Genomic DNA, 16,777 nt, shown 5'->3' on the forward strand with positions numbered 1-16,777 from the left:
CAGAGTGAGGAGCCAAGTCCTAGGTTTTGGAGCTTTGATATGAGCTTGGCTGGGATTGTGGTGTTGGAGGTGAAGCTGTAGTCAATAAATGGGAGTCTGATGTAGGAGTCCTTGTTGCTGAGATGCTCTATGGATGAGTGTAGGGCCAGGGAGATGGCATCTGCTGTGGACTGGTTGTGGCGGTATGCGAATTGCAGTGGATCAAGGCATTCTGGGAGTATGAAGGTGATGCGCTTCAAGACCAACTTCTCGAAGCACTTCATTACGAATGAAGTCAGGGCCACCTGACAGTAGTCATTGAGGCACATTGCCTGGTTCTTCTTTGGCACCGGTATGATGGTGGTCTTCTTGAAGCAGGTGGAGACCTCGGAGTGGAGTAGAAACAGGTTAAAGATGTCCGTGAACACCTCTGCCAGCTGGTCCGCGCAGGCTCTGAGTGCATGACCAGGGGTCCCGTCCGGACCCATCGCCTTCCGAGGGTTCACTTTCAGGAAGGCCAATCTGACTTTGGAAGCTGTGATGGTGGGTATGGGTGTGTTATTGGCTGCTGGGGCACTCGACAGCGAATCGTTGGTTTTCTGCTCGAACCGAGCATAGAATGCATTGAGTTCATTGGAGAGGGGTGCGCTGCTGCTGGAGATACTGCTCGGCTTCACTTTGTAGCCCGTTATGTTGTTCAGGCCTTGCCACAATGGCCGAGAGTATGTAACACTGGTCTGTGACTCTAGCTTGGTCTGATATTCTCTCTTGGCATCTCGGATGGCTTTGCGTAGGTCGTACCTAGATTTCTTGCATAGGTCAGGGTCGCCTGACTTGAACGCCTCAGATCTGTCCTTCAGTATGGAGTCAATCTCGCGATTGAGCCAAGGACAAGGATTCTCCGATCCCACGGCCGAGTTCTGACACCGGCGTCAAAAGCGGCCCGAGCCACTCTGGTGTAAACGGGCTCCAGGGCCAGGTATTCACCCCTTCCTAGGGGGCTAGTACGGCGCCAGAGTGGTGTCCGCTGCTCCGGTGGTCGGGTCCTAGCATGTGCGCCACGGCCGGCGCGAGTCTGGGCATGCGCGCCAAGGCCGCGCGAGTTTGCGCATGTGCGTGGGTTCCCGTTTCCCCGCCGACCCCTGGGCAATATGGCGGAGCCCTACAGGGGCCTGGCGCGGAGGAACATAGGCCCACCACGGAATTAGCCCACCCCGCCGATCGGTAGGCCCCGATTGCGGGCCAGGTCAGAGTGGAGGCCCCCCCGGAGTCGGATCCCCACTCGCCCCCCCCACCAAGACGGCCCCCATAGCCAGAACCCCGAGGTCCCGCCGGGTAGGACCATATATAACCTACGCCAGCAGGACTCGGCCGAACTCGGCGGGCAGTCGCTGTTTAGATGGTCACTGAGTTCTTAAATATGGACCAGTCCACTGTCTCTAAGCAGTCACGTAGGAGCTCTTCTGTTTCCTCGGACCAGCACAGCACGGCTTTCTTAGCTTGAGTTTCTGCTTGTATGCCGGAAGAAGGAACACCGTTTTATGGTCTGATTTCCCAAAGTGCGGTCGGGGTAGGAATGGTAGGCGCCCTTTGGCATTTCAATTGGAAGCATTGAGCAGAAATTGCGGAACATTGATCTCGCCTGTGGGGTGCTTTGCTCCACAGCACTGGCATGGCCGCTCTACCAGTCGGTTAGTGTATTCCTTCCCTTAGCCTGAAGTGTCCCTGTTTCAGTGCTGTTTAACTAACTGGAGCATGGGGTTTCTTTTGTACTACGGTTTACTTTCTCCTCTCGAAAAGGTCCTGTACTGCAAACGGAGATCAGACTGCCGAACAATCTGGATAGCTTTCTCGAGGGTTAGATCTTCCTTTGCTTGCAGCAACTCTGGGCATCCATGGCCCACTACTCCGATAACTATTCGATCCCTGATAGGTTCAGATTTTAGGACTTCATATTCACAGCCTTTTATCACCCTGTATCGATCATTAATAAATAAGTCTACAGGTTCTCTTGGCTGCTGGACACGTTAATTAAACTTAGTCCTTTCAAGGATTTTGTTACTTCTTAGGTTAAAATAAGTATTAAATTATTTTAGTACTTCTTCAAACTTAGCAGATGCTTGGTTGGTTTCTTGTCTGGCAATAATAATATCCACTATCGGGTCTACCGAGTAAAGCAGTGTGTTCACTTGTTGAGCTTCTGTCTTTCAGTCCAGAATTGAAACAATCATGGGTCTAAGGAATCTCCAAAGTCCTCCTTTATGTGAGTAATCTGGAAAAGTGGATTTCTGGTGCATGGTTAAAAAATTTAAAAGGATAGGCTCAGCTTTAAGGTTCGTTTGAAGACAAAGGTTTTTTTTCACATTTGCTGGTTTTGGTGGGGTCCTGCTTTAAATGCGCTCATTTTGGTTGGAAAAAGGTTTTAAACAATGGTTGCTTGGATCGACGAGCTGAAGACTTTTCCATTTCACTGCTAAGCTTTAGGGTCACAAAAGCATTGAAAACGAGCTTTTTCGATCATTATAACTGATTGTCTAGTTACCATTCTTACGGGTTAATTCATTAATTATTGAGAATTGTGAAATATTGCTAAAGTCATTGTCCAGAAGTGTAAAAGGGATGGGTAAAGAACTGTCATGGCTCAAAATTTCATTTTGTGTTTTCTAGTTGTCATACTAAGCCTATCAGAAATGACAATACACGGTTAATTCTGGGATCTGACCTTCACGTTCCTAGTATTGTCAAGCTCAAGGGACAATGGTCTTTGACGGCTGTTTGAGTGATGTTCTGTGATGTGACTGTTTGCTTTGATTCTGTGACCTGACACGCTACATAACACTTCAAACAGGAAATAATTAGACGTTTGTGGCAACAATTTACTAAATAGTTTATCAATAAAACAGTATTTTAGAATTGTGCTATATTTGTTCATGTCACACATTTACACCAAATGTATATTTGAAAATGAATGATTGTGCAAATTTTGATTCTATGTATACATAAATAAAACAATAGTTATTACCTATTACATTATCTGGCTATTTATAGTGTAATTACACAATCTAAACATACTTAGAAAGCAATCTGCAGATTACACAAAGGCCTCACTCACCACCAAATTTGTTAATTGTGTTGGGATGTGGCTGAGTGTAGAAACAAGAGCAGATCAGCGAGAGCATTGAGAGCTCCTTCATTTTTTCCTTGTAGGCTTTAAAAACAGAAAAATATATTTTTGATTAAAAATGGCATTTTGATTAACGTTTCGACAAGTGCATTGTGCAACTTTTCAAGCTGAATTCCACATGAATGGGCATCCGTTTGAAAAGATTTGTTAAGGACTTAAATAAAGCCCCCAAAATCTGTTGTCTCCTTACAGTGTATTGAGCGTTAAAGAACTAAGCCTCAATGAAAACCTTAAGATTTCCCCAGTTGGCAATATTGGTCATCTTGGATGGTTTGTCAGGTGCAGCATTAAGGACAGGGAGAGTGCTCAGAAATAATGCCATAATGGCCCTGTGGCAAATCAGAATTCAGACCATCAGGTTGACTGAAAGAGTTAGATGGTCATCTCATCCTACCATCAAACTATTTGTTTCAAGTTCCCTCTTATGGGTACCCATTCATTCAATTATAACTACAATAGTTATAGAAAAATGTTTCAATTCACTGAAAATGATTCAAACTTCTACATTAAACAGCTGCTTGACTCCATCTCCAAACATTCCTCCTTTTAAGTCAGATTTGTTGTGTTTTGCTGATATAATATAGATGAAGCCAAAAGGAGGTTGTATCCCCAAAGTCAAAAAGACTTCCAGAGCAGGGCAGCACAGTGGCGCAGAGGGTAAGCCCTGCTGCCTCACGGCGCCGAGGTCCCAGGTCCCGGCTCTGGTTCACTGTCTGTGTGGAGTTTGCACATTCTCCCCGTGTTTGCGTGGGTTTCGCCCCCCAACCCAAAGATGTGCAGGCTAGGTGGATTGGCCACGCTAAATTGCCCCTTAATTGGAAAAAAATGAATTGGTTACTCTAAATTAATTTTTTTAAATGGGCTTCCAGAAACAGCAAAACACCAGTTGGATCGTTTTCGTCTCCATTTTGTTGTTTCTTTTTCTACATTTGTGCTTTCCAGGAGCTATCACTTGTCTGTGTCTTTGCTTCACAAACAAAACCAGTTACTTCAAGTTGACTCATTTTATTCCCGTGCTGTTTATTTGTTCTTTGCCTCTTTGTTTCTTTCTGCTCCTAATGCAGTTGTTTTCAAAAGGTTACGTGCTGGACAGATGCATGGAGCACACAACATAGGTTGAGCAGAGTAAGTATGAACAAAGAGGGACAAAATAGGATTGGTTGAAAAGGGATAAGAGGAATCATGATAAAGTACTAATGGAAATAAAGACAGGAGGCAGCGCTAAAAAAATAAAAATAATAAAAATAAAGCAGAAACAAGGGGCAAAATTCTCCCCAAACGGCGCGATGTCCGCCGACTGGCGCCCAAAACGGCGCCAATCAGACGGGCATCGCGCCGGCCCAAAGGTGCGGAATGCTCCGCATCTTTGGGGGCCGAGCCCCAACATTGAGGGGCTAGGCCGACGCCGGAGGGATTTCCGCCCCGCCAGCTGGTGGAAACGGCCTTTCTTGCCCCGCCAGCTGGCGCGGAAATGACATATCGGGGCGGCGCATGCGCGGGAGCGTCAGCGGCCGCTGACAGTTTCCCACGCATGCGCAGTGCAGGGAGTCTCTTCCGCCTCCTCCATGGTGGAGACCGTGGCGGAGGCGGAAGGGAAAGAGTGCCCCCACGGCACAGGCCCGCCCGTGGATTGGTGGGCCCCGATCGCGGGCCAGACCACCGTGGGGGCACCCCCCGGGGCCAGACTGGCCCGCACCCCCCTCAGGACCCCGGAGCCCGCCCACGCCGCCTTGTCCCGCCGTTCAAAAGGTGGTTTAATTCACGCTGGCGGGACAGGCAATTTATCGGCGGGACTTCAGCCCATCCGGGCAGGAGAATCCAGCGGGGGGGCCCGCCAACTGGCGCGGCCCGATTCCCGCCCCCGCCGAATATCCGGTACGGGAGACTTCGGCAACCGGCGGGGGCGGGATTCACGGCAGCCCCCGGCGATTCTCCAACCCGACGGGGGGTCGGAGAATGACGCCCAAGAAGTGGGAAAATAACAATGAAAATACATAAATAACAATAAAAAGGAGAAAAATAATCTGAGATGTCCTTCATCCTCAATTGTTTTGAAAACAGCAAACATTCTTCTTGTGATGGAGGCACTTTAAAAGAACCACTGCCTAAAGCAGGAGATTATGTAAAGTTGGCTGCGAATCACTTAGAAACATTTAATGAACTGGAAGCCTGTGAACACCATAAATTGCAAGATTGGTGTTGAATAATTCATGCCCAACTCCAAGAGATTGAGATTAAAAATAAGATTTTGTTTGGAGTCTGTATCTTCGAATGGTAACTTTAAAAAAAACACAGTGCTGGTTACAGACGCAAATTTTTATCAAATGACAGGCATTTTTTAAAGCGAAAATTACGCATAGTCTTGATACATGGCAAGAAGAGAGTGGTTTCAGGGAAAAAGAAAATAATGTTCTGTTATTGGCAGATCCTGGCATATATTTTCAAAGGGTTACAACAATAGGAAATATCAAAAAAAATTGCAAATTTTAAACGAAGGAAAAAATGTCTATATTACGAGAAATATATTATGGGAAATATATTATGGGAAAAGAAAGGTATCCTGTAGGATGATATCCTTGAAAAAAGGACTTTGACCAATATGCTAAATGGAGAAAGGAAAAAGCATCATCAAGAATCAAGAAGAAAGACAAATTTGTATTTCTATCACGCCTTTCACAACGTCATGATATCTCAAAGTATTTTAGTCAATGTACTTTACTATATTGGTACCCCCGGTATTAACTTTAAAATATCGAAATCTGACTATCATTAGTGCATTGCCAAAATTCTAACATGAAATTATTCTGACATGATTACCGGTGGCTGCAGATGCATTAACATATCCATCGCCCATTGGGATTGTAGGATTTTCAGCTGGAGCCAATAACAACTCCTGTGTCACAATTAAAATGCAGCACGAAACAATAGTGGCGCCATGATGTCTGTGGTGAGCTCTCAACAGATGTGTGAGTTGCACTCATGGTTTAGTGCAGTGATTTTCATTCTTCTGCATGAGAAGATCATCAAATATTGGCATGCCCCTGAGAAATGCCAGACTTGTACTAACATGCTCCTGAAAACACCTTGTCCCGATATCTGGAATAAGGAGTTATCTTCCCTCTGCAATAGTTGAAATAAATTATTTTCCTTTAGGACAGAGATAAGTAAACAAACAAAGACTGTGATCATGTCCCTTGGGATGTCACTGTATTCCCTTCAGTTGCCCCGAGGACCCATAGACACCACTTTCATGTTCAAGCCTTATTAACATTTTCCCAGCGAGCTGGATGCCCTGCTGCTGTTCACCAGCTTAATCTGGAGAAGTATTGACTGACAATTGTTAGCAGTTAGGGTGGGATTTAACGGGTCCATTAACCGTGGGTGCAAATCCCATAATGGCTGCTAAATATCGTGAGAGGCCAGAAACAGGATTTGCGTCTCGAGATTTCAGAACGTGATCGTCCTGGACCTTCCTCATTGGCGCAATCAGGTTCACGCCCAAGAAGTGCGCAAACCTGATTTGTATCAATTTAAATCCATTATAGTCTATTAGCGATGATAACGTTGCATCTTCAGACCCCATTGAGTCAGGTGTGACGTCTCATGGGGGCAAATTACTACTGCTTTTTAAAAACGGGAACCAGGTGCCATGACCTCCGATAGGGAGGAAGAAGGTGAACACCACTGTCTCCACCTAGCACCAGGAGGGATATGAGCCGCTGTCCAGTTCCATCTCCAGAGAGGGAAGGCAGCCTCTTGGGTGTGGAGAGGTACCAGGATGGGGGTCATATCTGCTGTGGTGGTCCAGAAGCCTGCTGCCTGTATTGTTAAAAAGTTCTTACAAGCCTGTGTGAGACTGCTGCATGAGGCATGGGGATATGGGCGGGGGAGGGGGAGCGGGGGGGGGGGGGGGGGGGGGTGTTGAGCAGTGGGGGGGTGGGGGGGAGTTGTTGAGCAGTGGGGGGGCAATGTGGAATGGCTGTCTCAGAGCCTTAAGTGTAAAGGCCTGACTGTAATGAGGTCTCGAAAATATGCAGCCTAAGATGGGTGCCTATTAGCTTTGTCTATCCCTGAAGTAGAAAGCAATTGTGCCCTCTAAAACTTCTGAGACTCATGCTTAACAAACTAATTGGCCATCCCTTAACAATGTCAACTGCACACAGTCTCAAAGTCAAGGAATGGGCTGAAAACTCGGTTCAAGGACAAATGTTTGGGTACATGGGATCAAGAGGCACTGAGCTTCCTTATGTGCCAGACCCCAAAGCCTGCCAGTCAGGGTCCATTCGCCCCCAAGGCAAACATCACTGTCCAATGGACCCTGCCTATGAGGGATGGGTGACCACATAACCTCCTGTCAAAACCACAAGTGATATTGAGAAAAAGGGAGGGGAGAACAAGATGTGAGGCCAAATGCAACTCTGACTGGGCGAGGGCATAGTCCGGGGCCAGTGATGCAATGGAGGTGGGATGGTACCTGTGTTCTGAGTGAGCATTAGGCACCAGATAAGGTGTGGGACTAGTTGCTCCCAGGCCCGGAGGCCAATGTGTCAGGGGAAGTGCTGTGACTAAGCAGAGGCGACATGAGCCTGACTGTCTCTCTCTCATCCCTCACAGCTGACTGAACGATATTGGCAGGAGCCAGTGAAGCTGGCTATTCTTCTTATCACTGTGCTGCATCCGTGTGTTCTTCTTGGAGTTGTCGGATATCATGTGCCATAGGAGACACCATCTCACCAGGGAGACTGTGCGATACCTGTGCCACAATCATTCCAACTTGGTGTCACGTGGAGGTGGAGGACAGCCTTTCTCTGTGGCCCTGAAGTTCATGGCAGCCCTCAACATTTATGTGACGAGGTCATTTCAGGGCTCAATGGGTGGCCTGTGTGGCATGTTACAGGCATCCACCCATAAGTGTATCCATAAGGCAAAGGGTGCGCTCTATGCAAGGGCCTCGGACTTAATTCATTTCAACCCGGACCAGGCCCAGTCGGACGAAAGGGCTCCAGGATTCGACACCATAGCTGGTCTGCCACAGGTGTAGAGAGTAATCAATTGGGCTCGTGTCGCACTACGCGTTCCATCGCATCAGAGAGTTCCCTTCATCCACAGTAACACTCCCTCATTGTCCAGCTGGTATGACCACCATATGAGGTTCGAGCACATGCATGCCCATTTTCCAGGGAGCGTGTATGACAGCTACATCCTCAGGTAATCATAAGTCCCTAGAATTGTTGAGGGTCATCCCAGGCTGCAGGCAAGGGATATTCCCTGAGGTCTTTGCTGATGATGCCAATGTGGAGGCCAGAGGCCGTAGCAGACGGCTGGCACAGCGAGGCTCACAGTGCCACCCGGTTTGTGATAGAGCGGTACATCAGCCTCTTTATAATGCGCTTCTGCTGCCTTGACAGGTCTGGTGAGGCCCTCCAGTACAATCCCCTGAGGGTCTCCCGCATCATGGTGATTTGCTGTGCCCTGCATAACCTGGTCCCGCAGCGGGGTGATGACTTTACTGATGAAGACCTGGAGGAGCGTCATGTTTCCTCGGATGAGGAGGAGGTCATGGAGGGAGGAGGAGGTCATGGAGGAAGGAGATCGTGGAGGGAATAGAGGAAGAGGCTGATAAGGAGTCATGGATGTATGCCCAGTGAGGGCAAAGGTTCACATGGGTAGGAGGGCCAAGAATGCCCTCATCGCTTCCCACTTCATGCAGTAGGACCAGTATGTTGTTTGACAGCTCAGTAAGTGCCCCTCAGTCCATCGTGACCCCCTCCCCGACAATGGGATGAGGGTTGCAGAACCTGGACATCAGGGAAACTGGGCTGGGGAGTCCTTGAGTGCCTGCTGACCAGTCATTGCAGCAGGTTGATGATGACTCGCAGTGAGGAATAGTCTGTGATGCTCCTCAGTTATTGTTTATATCCAACTCCTGTCTGTCTGCTGTCAGCACGCTGACTCCCCGACTCATGAGCAAGTGAGGTTCTGCCTATGTTCCTTTGTCCCTTAGTGCTCAAGGGGGATTAGGGGCAACGGTCCAGGGTTCACTGATTCATGCCTGAGTTCTTTCACAATTGGTGAGACATTAGCAGTGAGAGTGCCTCACCATCTGCCTGACATTGAAGACCTGTGAGAAGATTTTTGTCCAGTTGGGGAGAAGCACTATGTCACTGGGAGGAGGGTGAATAAAAATGAGACCTTAAGGTTGTGAATAACAATTGAATTTAATATAGTGATCTCTGCAGATATGACAACTATCCTTGTCTAACCTCACCTGTGCCCACACTGTGCTTCTACAATTCCTTACACTTGTGTACCCTCTCACTACATTTAGGTGTATTCCCAGGAGGCACATCAGAGGTGGAGATGGCCTGCTGCCTTCCATGGCCTGTTGCCTGAGATGCCCTTGGCATACATCCTCTGGAGGGCTGGGATCTGGAGGGCCCGGACCTACTTTCAGGTGGCACTGATGTTGTCGTACAACCCTATTCTGCTCGCTGCGCTTGAGTTGTGTCGGTCTCAGGAAGGGGGGATTGAGACTGTGCAGTCTCAGTGCAGGCCCACTCCTGCTCCTTGACTTTGAGCTCCATGGCCGTCTCCTTGAATGGAGTCTGGATCCTCAGCTCAGGCATCCCACCATCCATTTTCCCTCACTCACAGCGGTTGTGGGTGATCGTCTCCCGCAGGAACACAAATGGGGATTATGTGAGCTAGACTCCTGGCTGGTCAAGGTCGATGTCACCTGGCATGTGTGGGCACTGAGGCTAATCAGGGAGGGATTCTGATGAGGAGTCGGATGCTGGGGCCCTGCGAAGTGGCAGCATGTTTGACTTTCTGAGGGGTGACAGTAGGGTGGAGTGCAGAGAGGAGACCCTTGCTGATCATAGTAGGTTTACATCTTTTTCTTACATTGCACAACCTTCCTCTTGGTCAGGCTGCTGGCACTGACCAGTGCTGCACCATGTCCCAGATGAGATTTGTCATCTTGCTTGAAGGCCTCCTACCAGCACGAGGGTATATTAAAATCCATGCAGTACAGAAGGAGGCCATTTGGCCCACTGAGTCTGCACCAACCCTCCAAAAGAGCACAAAAGATCCACACCCCTGTCCTACCCCTGTCCAATGCTCCTCATTAGAACCCCTCCTAACTTGCAGATTTTTGGACACTAACCTGCTCATATTTTGAATGTGGGAGGAAACCGGAGCCCTTGGAGGAAACCCATGCAGACACGGGGAGAATGGGAAAACTACATGCAGACAGTTACCTAAGGTTGGAATCGAAGCCGGGTTCCTGGTGCTGTGAGGCAGCAGTGCTAACCACTGTGCCATCATGCCGCACACTTCTCCTCCAAAGCATCCAGAAAATGGTGAGGGATCCCTGCATAAATTTAATAACTGGTTTCCTCGCTGCCATCCATTGAACCCTAGAACCATTGAATCCCTACAATTCAGAAGGAGGCCATTTGGCACATTGAGTCTGCACCGACCCTCTGAAAGAACACCCTACCTAGGCCCACTCCCCTGCGCTATCCCCATAATCTGTACATCTTTGGACATCTTTAAGGGGCAATTTAGCATGGCCAATCCACCTAACCTGGACTGTGGGAGGAAACCGGAGCGTCCAGAGAAAACCCATGCAGACAAGGGGAGAATGTGCAAATTCCACACAGGCTGTCACCCGCGGCCGGAATTGAACCCAGCTTCCTCGTGCTGTGAGGCAACAATGCTAACCACTATGCCACCGTGCATCCTCCTGGCTTGAATGACAACAAATGCTGTGGACCCATTTAAATGCAGTGCCCTCCCCCCCACCCCAATCATCAAAGTTCTCAGAGTGGCATTTTTCACATAGGGAAAAACAATTTCAAAGTGCTTGAAAATTGTGGTTTGGATCGCTCCACTGGAGCCGTCGGGAATCGCACTAATTTTCTCACCAATAATGACACTTTGCCATTTTGGGGGGAAATTCTGCCCTATGTGAACAGGTGGAGGAGGGGGAGCAAATGTTAGGTGGTGAGAACAGGTCAGCAGCAGGCTGGAAGATTTCTTGAAGGGCCCAGACATGCACCCTGCTCCTTCTGGCTCTCCTAAATTCTTATGATAAAATCCCAAATACTTACCATTTGGAGTGGCCTCCTGCGCCCCTTTAACAACCATCAGGTAGATGGTTGGAAAAATGGCAACTGGTACTTGCTTGCAACCTCCACCTATTTCTCCTCAAAGGTTGCAATCAGAGCTCTACAACAGGCGGAGGAGCTTAATTCCATGTTTAAACTTCTTCCATACATTTTCGACGAGAGTAAAGGGAGCCCATTAAAAGTCTCCCTCCAAGTTGAACCAGGCCGACAAATGGACGCACAAGGTCTCCACCCAATTTTCAATTTCTGGTCACCCGTGTATTCAAAGAGTAACAAGGGGCAGCAGTTAAAAGTCTCCCCTAATTGGGCAGCACGGTGGCGCAGTGGTAGCACTGCTGCCTCACGGCGCCGAGGTCCCAGGTTCGATCCTGGCTCTGGGTCACTGTCCGTGTGGAGTTTGCACAATTCTCCCCGTGTTTGCGTGGGTTTCGTCCCCACAACCCAAAGATGTGCAAGATAGGTGGATTGAACACGCTCCTTAATTGGAAAAAATGAATTGGGTATTCTAAATTTATTTTAAAAAGTCTCCCCTAATATCTCCTTAAATATCCAACCATAAACAGTCACGGCATTCTGCAGCACAGCATTTTGTTATTCCGTTGCTCGATAAATGCTCAGTGGGATGATGTAACATGTGCCATTTTTAAAATTATTTTTATCTTGCAAGAGGCTTGATATCATTATGACTGAAACAACATGTGATTATTCCAGCTTGCTCCCTCGCCATCTTTTAATATCGAATAATAAAGCTGTATTGTAAAAACTTTTAAAACTTCACAGCACAGATGGCGGCCATTCAGCCCATCGTGGCTCTGCTAGCCAGAAGAGTTGCCCAGCCTAATCCCATTTATCAGTTTATCATCTGTAGCCCTGTGTAAACTGATGTAAAGTTATCTTTATTGTGCAGAATAATTGTAATAAAGAATAAAGAAAGATCCCATGTTGTTTTAAGAGGCGTATGCTCAATGTTTAGAGTCACCAGTAATTTTCAGTCAATTGCAAACATTTTTAAAAATGGCTGTATAGATAAAACAAGATGGTGCCTTTTATAATCAATTTTATTTTTATCCGTTCTTGTGAAGTGAACGCTATTGACAATCGAGGCCAGCGTTTATTGCCCATCAATAATTGCCCTTGAGCAGGTGATGGCGAGCATATTGATATATCACTAACAGATTGTATGAAACATTTCAGGGTATTCTAATTTATAAGATAATTTCCAATATATTTATTCCCTCCTATCTCAGTTATTGGATCTCCCAGTTTCATAGAATTTCCAGTGCAGAAGGAGGCCATTCGGCCCATCAAGTCTGCACCGGCCCTTGGAAAGAGCACCCTATTTAAGACCAAACCCCAACCCTACCAATAACCCAGTAACCCCACCCAGCCTTTTTGAACACTAGGGGCAATTTAGCATGGCCAATCCACTTAACCTGCACATCTTTGGACTGTGGGAGGAAACCGGAGAACCCGGAGGAAACCCACGCAGACACGGGGAGAACGTGCAGACTCTGCACAGACAGTGACCCAAGCTGGGAATCGAACCTGGGACCCTGGAGCTATGAATAAACTGTGCTAACCACTATGCTACCATGCTGCCCTCTTAAAAAGTTAAAAGTTAAAAGAAAAGGAATATACTTTTCAATAATTCCACATGCTGTCTCATTTAACTATCAGAGACACCTTTCCTCTGAAGAAAGTTGGACAAAACATCCTCTTACCTCATGGCTCTATTGAATCTCATCCCCATAGAGTGGGCCATACTGTTCAGCCAATTGTCTGGACAATGTCAATGCCAACGGTTTTCATCCATGCATTAGCAAAAACAGTACCATCACACGCAGTCCCAGTCTTGTCCACTGCAGCTTCTGCTGCCGCAGGGACTGGAGAACCGGTCAACAGCTCTCTGATGAGTCAGGACTTCTTTTCGAGTGAGGGGTGGAAGCCCCACCTCCAGCCAATAATGCTTGCTGGAGCGAGAATTCGCTGTGGGGAAGACAATGTCAGCAGTATCGAGTTCCCTGCCAACTCTTCAGATGGCAGGAAAGGAAACCCCAACATCCTAAAAATCCTGACCAGTTATGTTCACTGGCTTCATTCAAAGGTCGGAGCTAGTATTAATCCTGTTTGGTGTGAAGTGACAGCAAAGGACACAGTTGTAGTCATCATCAATTATATGCCAGAAAACTATATTTCCCGTAATCAACTCCTATGATTCTCTTAAATCTGAGGATCAGATGGGCCTACAGTGCTACATTGTTAGTTGGTTCACATGGTAACCTGTCAGGATAGTAATGATGTTGGTTCCAAACTAACGGCTCTCCAGTCAGTAAAAGCCCGCAAGGGCCTGGGATGTCTATTGATGCATGAAATGGAGTTCAGAGTCACACTGAGGAAGGAAGAAATGGAATCTATGGATTCATTCCTGACAGACACAGGGATCAAACAATAAGAAGGCCAAGAAAATTAGTTCTTGAGGCAGGAAAGTATGGGAAATCAGGAGCAGAAGGAAACTTGGGCTGTTTTTTATGCTCTCCATTGAGCCAATTCAGAAGCAGCATCAATTCAAATATGGGAATAAATTTCTCCACCTGCCTTCCGGTTGGAGTTGAACCTTATACAATGGGACAAAATGTATGTTGCAATATCATTCAGTTTGGCTGCAGCACTTAAAAGGTACATGACACTGGGTGACTTTTTTTTAAAATGTGCATAACCTTTCTTAAACTGAAGAAAGCATTGCAGTTTAAAATTAATACTTCAGTGAGATTTGAAGGGCGAGTATAACTCTCCCTGCTTACAGAAATTGAGCAGATAAAAATTGCCTCTGTACTTGTGGTAGTACCAGGTATTGCGGTATCTGAGAGGCTGATGACCATTGGTTAGACCCAGGAGTCTACCATTGGCTGTATTACGTAGCTCCGCCCTGAAGGTGGAGTATAAGAGATGTTGCCGTCCCAGCAGCCTTCACTTTCTGTATCGAAGCTGCTGGGGAACAAGCTCTAGTAGATTAAAGCCTTCAGTTATGAAATCACTTCGTCTTGAGTGTAATTGATCACGCATCAGTACTGATGCGCGCTCACAGACTTCTTTGCAAAAACGACAGGCATTTATAATAAGAAAAACTGCACAGAGGCCAGCAGAACCCCCCACCCAGCCCCCCCCCCCCTCTCAGCTGCCCCAGTTCCTACTTGTCTCATAGATGTTAGGTGCGATTTAATATGAAAAAAACAGAGACTCATTTTGGATGCATTTAGCGGGGTGTTCCTCATCACTTCCAGTGCCGAGAACCTGCCCACTGTCAAACAGGACTCTTTTTATTTTTGGCTATACTTATCTCACTTCCATTTTTAAATGCTGCCCTGATCTCTCAATCCCCTCAGACTCCCCACCGTGGCCTCCAGACCCCCAATGCCCCGACTTACACGTTGAGGGTTCCTCGAGACCCCCCCTCACCTCGCTTCACAAGGACAGAGCACCCCTGGGCCCGATCCTTGGCACGGGCAACCTGGCAGCTGGGCAGTGCCAGGGTGCCTATGTGGCAGTGCCAAGGCACCCAGATGGCAGCAGGAGAGCCGGGGAGAGCAATGAGGGAATGGAGAGTCCCAGGATGGAAGACACCGCTGGTTGTCTATGTCACCCCCTCTACCATTCCTTAGACATTACACGGAATGGATGATACCTTGGATCCCGTGGCAGCTGCCCTTGTGGTGCTGCTAGTAGGACAGGCAGCCAGACGCTGGAAAGGGTGCTGGCAGCAGCGTCATCAGAGGCTTAAGGCAGCCGCCCTTGTGCAGGGCCCCGCCCCACATCCTGAGGACCCGGCCATCCATCAGGCCAGGGAGGGACCCAGAGGGGGAGGCCGGCAACGGCCCAAGGTGTACAGGCGGCGCTGGTCTTTTGAATAAATTATGGACAGCCTGTGCCGCAGGAGGCTCAACCTCAACAAGGAGATGATGCGGCACTGACTGCAGCCCTGAACATCAACGCGATGTTCAGGGACTTCTGTGGCATCTCACAAGATGCAGCCCACAAGTGCATCCGTCATTCCCAAGCCAGCGAACTCTATGAACTTTGACATGGACCAGGCCCAACAGGATGACCGGGCAGCAGGATTCTCCGTCATCGCCGGAATGCCCCAGGTCCAGGGGGGTCGTGGATGTCACCTTGCGCTCATCGAGACATCTAGGAGTGCCCTACATCAACAGGAGGGGGTTCCACTCCCTGAACGTCTAGCTCGTGTGCGATCACCACATGAATATCATGCACGTGTGTGCACACATCCCAGTGAGTGTGCAGACTAAGAAGACCAACCTAGGATGGCCGATTGACTCTAGGGGAGAAGGGGTACCTGCTGAGGACCTGGCTAATGAAAGCAGTACAGAGGCCGGAGGCCCATGTGGAGACCCGATACAACGAGGCCCATGCAGCCACCCGGGCTGTCATTGAGCGGTTCATTTGGCTCCTCAGAATGTGGTTCCGATGCCTCGACCGCTCTGGTGGTGCACTGTAGTACACCCCCGGAGCATCGCCCGTTTTGTGGTGGGCTCCATAACATAGCAGCGGGGCGATGTGCTTGAGTTGGAGATGGGGAAGATGTAGCCACCTCTGAGGAGGAGGAGGACAAGGGGGCACTGTAGCACAAGAGGCTGGAGGACGAGCCAGGAAGTACCCGCAGGACCAACCTGAGAATGGAGGGCAGGTGACAGTGGCGAGGGTCCGGCAAGCCCGGAGGGCCAAAGAGGCCCTCATTCTCACCCGCTTCACAAAGGATGTGGCCTCATCCATCATTCCTGTCTGAGTCTTCCCCCGTCTGTTGTGGGCGAACTCCTCCTGCAGGGACACAGAGGGGCATCATGAGCTGCACACATCGTTCATCGTGGGGCTGAGGGAGATTTCAGTGGGGGTGGGGGGTGGGGATGGGCTATATGGATGATATGGGGAGTATGAGGGGGGAGATGAAGAATATGTTGGGGGGGGGGGCTTGGGCAGCACTACTGGACATGGAGCCCCCGAGCTGACGGCCGCTGCCACTTTCTCCCAGAGGACCCTGACTGCCCTGTATCTGACCCTCCGAGAACCTTGGGGGAAAAGGGCATCCCGTTTGATGTCGCTCACTTCCAACAGTCTGGCCAGGTCGGCATCCCCGAATCGTGGGGCTGGTTTCTTCGGTGGCAAGGCTGCGAGTTGTGTGGGGTTGCCTGTGCAGAATGGTTTAGGTGCTGCTCTCCCTTGTTAGAAAGGGGCTGCCAAGCGCAGTCTCAGCCAATCAGCCAGCGGAACAGTCATTTGCAGCATGAAGGCCATGGGGCCTTGTTAAGTGGTCCAATCAACGTTTTACAGCAGTGGCGGCCTCGCCAGGCAGAGCGTCAGGAACTCGCGGCATGATAGCGCAGTGGTTAGCACTGTTGCTTCACAGCTCCAGGGTCCCAGGTTTGATTCCCGACTTGGGTTACTGTGCGGAAGTCTGCACGTTCTCTCT

At 48.7% G+C, this 16,777-nt stretch overlaps 1 protein-coding gene across 1 annotated transcript in view; it reads right to left on the reverse strand.

Moving 5' to 3' along the window:
• The window catches only part of LOC140428381 (stathmin-3-like), an 84,773-nt gene that overhangs the window by 12,760 nt on the left and 55,236 nt on the right, over positions 1–16,777 (reverse strand). Inside the window, exon 2 of the mRNA XM_072514778.1 lies at positions 3,092–3,187. Coding sequence (XP_072370879.1) covers positions 3,092–3,187 — 96 coding nt within the window. The remainder of the gene's footprint in view (positions 1–3,091; positions 3,188–16,777) is intronic.

This window comes from Scyliorhinus torazame, chromosome 8 (assembly GCF_047496885.1).
Source record: "Scyliorhinus torazame isolate Kashiwa2021f chromosome 8, sScyTor2.1, whole genome shotgun sequence".
NCBI classification, from domain to species: domain Eukaryota; kingdom Metazoa; phylum Chordata; class Chondrichthyes; order Carcharhiniformes; family Scyliorhinidae; genus Scyliorhinus; species Scyliorhinus torazame.